General features: G+C 35.2%; 1 protein-coding gene across 1 annotated transcript; it reads right to left on the reverse strand.

Moving 5' to 3' along the window:
• Positions 1 to 1,802: 1,802 nt before the first annotated feature.
• Positions 1,803 to 2,243, reverse strand: LOC134726171 (uncharacterized). The gene has a single exon (XM_063590573.1). It carries the CDS (start codon positions 2,241 to 2,243, stop codon positions 1,803 to 1,805), a length of 441 nt encoding a protein of 146 aa, XP_063446643.1.
• Positions 2,244 to 3,913: the final 1,670 nt, after the last annotated feature.

Here is a 3,913-nt window from a genome sequence, read left to right on the forward strand (position 1 = left end):
TCGTAAACAACCGCTGAAAAAAAATCTGTTTCATTTTTAAAAACAGCAATTGTCATTTCGATTTACAGGTTTTTCTCGTTAGCTGCCGTCAAATCCAAAATTGACATTTCATAACTAAGGAGCTGCCATGATGACTTGTTGAAATCGGTAAAAAGGCAAATCATGCAATAAAATAGAAAATCAAACAAAACCTACCTTGATAATAAATTTTAATACAATAGTAAACGACATTCCAATAGTTCACGTAACAGAAAACTGTCAACTCTAGCGTTTTCATATGTATGACGTCATGTATAAATAGACTTTCCCGGAGTTTTATTTTATTTTTATTGTGTTGGTTTCTCCGTGCTCTTGTGCATTACTTCTTTTATTATGCATCTGAATAAAAATAAAAGAATTTTTTTCTGTTTTTTAATTGCAATTTTTAAAACAATAAAATCGACAAAGGGTTTGCAAATATGTTTCAATACATGTGGATTTACGTGGGAAGTATATTGGAAAAGTCATTATTATGAACACCACGGAGTCTGCGCTAAGTATAGATATATCGAGAATTTAAAACAGCGTTGTTTTCAAAGCAAAAGAAGGACGTCATATTAGAATTATGTTTAGATCCCCAGTTATAACATGACCAGAGGGGCTGTAATTATAAGGCGAGTGGGAACAGTCACATGTCGGAGTTCTATTTTAGGAATTGTTCTAAGTCAATGTCCTGCAATGCTTGTTTATAGTTAAGTATTTTAGGTGCAATTGTTTTGGTGTAACTGTAGGATACAACAGGAACAGACTGATTTTGAAATTATTCATCCGTTGAAGTTGTACATTTTATTTTGTAATTAAAAAACTTCAAACAATTGTAACGTGTTATTTTGGTTCTATTGGTTAAATTATCTGAACGGATTTTATATTGACTTTGATGGTTTCCCAAAGTATTTGTCTTGTGTATATCTGATAAAGTAATTTCAAAACACATGTCGTTATCACGGAAATCTCTGTTTTTCTTTTTCTTATGAAAACAATATGTCACGTTCATGATTAAATAATCAATAGCATGGGAAGCTAGAGAAATGTTTCCGTTATGCTTTCTGATTTGTGTTAATTCACAGACATTAGCCGACAATAGATTGGATGCTTCGTATAAATGTAGTTACATTATAGAAAATTTGCCGAAAAAAAATATGAGGTGATACTTTAGATATATGTGGTTGTAGGTATGTATCTCTAGTAACAAAACTCTATCTCAAGTGGCATGCAATATTTCGTTTTGATAAACTATACCTGTTCGATTCATGAGTGTCAATTTTCGACAAAAGATTAGATCGGCGCTCAATTGAAAAAAAACAGCAGTAACTATGACAGTATAAAAAACAAAACGTTTTTGGAAGGACTTGCAAACACTCTGCTACATGATATAACTGCTGATTGAAACCTATTTGCACACCTAAAAACAAGTTGTCTGACTTTTATAATTATAGTTAACATTCTATTGCGTATAGTGGGTAAGATTTCGTAGAATGGCATGAAGTAAAATAACAGACGTCTTGCTAGTTTGATAATGTAATGAAAGCTAAAGGAAGCACGGCAACTATAGTGACGTTACAATCGAGCGGCGCGCTTTACTATACATCTAGTAAGCAGACTTTACAACATACTCGGGCCGCGCAAAAGATGAAATTAAAAATATTAAAAACTACAATATCAATAAATTGACACTTGAAAAATTACTGAAAACTCTGAAGTCTCTGAAATGAGTTATTGTCTATATATGAAAACTAACCTTGAATTGAATTTACAGTCATTGATTATGAATTATTTCCTTTTGTCAATTTCTTAAGTTTCTCTATGGCAACACTTTTCGCTTTACGGCTTAAGTTTCTAGAAGTAGAAGGATTGTTGAGATCACAATTATTGTCTATAGTAAAGTCTCTATTTTCTGACACTTCGAGAGGATAATATTTTGTTGGACGTGAAGTGAGTCCATTTTTTGTTCGTATAACAGCAGATCTCGTTTTCCCGTCACCTCCAATGTTCAGTTGATCAATAACGGCTAGATTCCACTTTGTCCTCGGTGATTCTTCGTACGCTTGTACTACATCTCCAACTTTAATTGTTTGATCGTCCTTTCCGGTGTTTCGATGATATTCTCGAAGAGAGGTAAGATACTCGTGTTTCCATTTGTACCAAAACTGTTGAATAATTTGATATTTCAATCGAGACAGTTTATTCACAGATTGATGAGTCATCTCAAGTGTCGAATGCTCAAAGTCTCTATTATCAGGGTATGGAAGTGTTGTGATCTGACGTCAGTAAAGTAAATGTAATGGCGTTAGCGGTTCATCTAAAGGATCTGACGATACGTAAGTTAGCGGATGGTCATTCATAATAGTTTCAACTTCAGTCACAATTTTCTTAAGAAGTTCTATATTGATAAGGGAACGTCCCAAAACCTTCTTAACACAATCTTTTGTAATCCCTACCAATCTTTCCCAAAAGCCACCTTACCACGGTGCGCGTTTTGGTATAAATGTTCATTTTGTACCATAGTTGTTCAATTTTTTTCTGTAAGTGACACTGATCGTGTGAGATTCTCTATATGCTTAGCGGCTGCAATGTAGGTAGTAGCATTGTCGGATATCATCGTTTTCGGTAACGATCTTCTAAATGCTAGGATAAATGTTTGTTCTGTTAAATTGTCCACCCCTTCTAAATGCACATCGCGAGTGCTGGCACATGTAAATAAACATATGTAAGCCTTACTTGTAGTTCCATCGTTGTTTTTCACTGTCAGAACTCCGGTAAAATCAACTCCCGTTACTGTGAACGGCGGTGCTTCTCGTAGTCTGTCCTTCGGTAAAGGCGGCGGATCTGGAGCTGTAAACGGTCGGCCTTTAACTTTTTTACAGGTTACACATTTGCGTAAGATACTGTTCGCAACTTGTCGTATAGTCGGTGTCCAATATGTCTTACGGAGTAGTGTGACGGTACTTGACAGTCCTGAGTGTAAATGTGAAGTGTGAGCATCCATTATAATGAGTCTAGTTAATCTATCTTTTGCAGGTAGCAGTAAAGGAAATTTAGTAGATTCATCCAATGGCGCGTTATGAATACGTCCTTCACAACGAATCAAGTTGTCCGTATCCAAATAAAGTTTCAGTTGTTTCACTAAGTTGTGTGTCTTTGTTTCTCCATTTTGTAAGCTTAGCTTTACTCCCAAAAAGTGTCTTCGTTGTACCTCTTGTATCAAAGTATACGTTGTATTCTGTAATTCTTGCGTATTAAGTTTTCCAGTACTGTGATTGATTGATTGTTGGTTGCTTTACGCCGCATTAGCACAACATTACCCTGTGTGTACTCATTATTCGTGTCGTATCACTTCTTGTTGAGCACTTGCTGGCATAATTTGCGTTTCATCTATTTTCCATTCAGACCATTTATATTCGTTCGTTAACCAATCCGGCCGTTCATCCATAACATGTTGTCTCTAAAATTTTGAGTTGTTATTCCTCTTGATAGTAATTCGGCGGGATTGGATTCACTTGGACAGTATTTCCATTTAAACTTTTCAGTCAGTTCTTTGATTTCTTTCACTCTATTAGCGACAAATTGTTTCAACGTCTTGTTCGAACTCGGCCAGCTCAAGACAATTTGGCTATCGCTCCATAATATTACACGATTAACATTGATATGAGACAAAATATGAGATTAAAGTCGACTTCCAATTACTGCTGCCATTAGTTCTAGTCTTGGAATTGTTAGCTGTTTGAACGGTGCTACTCGATTTTTTTACATTAAGAGTGAACTTTTCCCTTTTGAAACTAGGTATGCACAAGCTCCGTAAGCTTTCATGCTAGAATCCATAAATACATGTATCACATTGTCGCTGTTAGAATCCGAACAATTTGTAAAGAAGTGA

The sequence above is a fragment of the Mytilus trossulus genome, chromosome 7 (genome assembly GCF_036588685.1).
Source record: "Mytilus trossulus isolate FHL-02 chromosome 7, PNRI_Mtr1.1.1.hap1, whole genome shotgun sequence".
Lineage (NCBI taxonomy): Eukaryota > Metazoa > Mollusca > Bivalvia > Mytilida > Mytilidae > Mytilus > Mytilus trossulus.

Coding starts and splice junctions, on each gene's coding strand:
- LOC134726171 (XM_063590573.1), bottom strand. CDS start 2,243: ATGACTCATCAATCTGTGAATAAACTGTCTCGATTGAAATATCAAATT.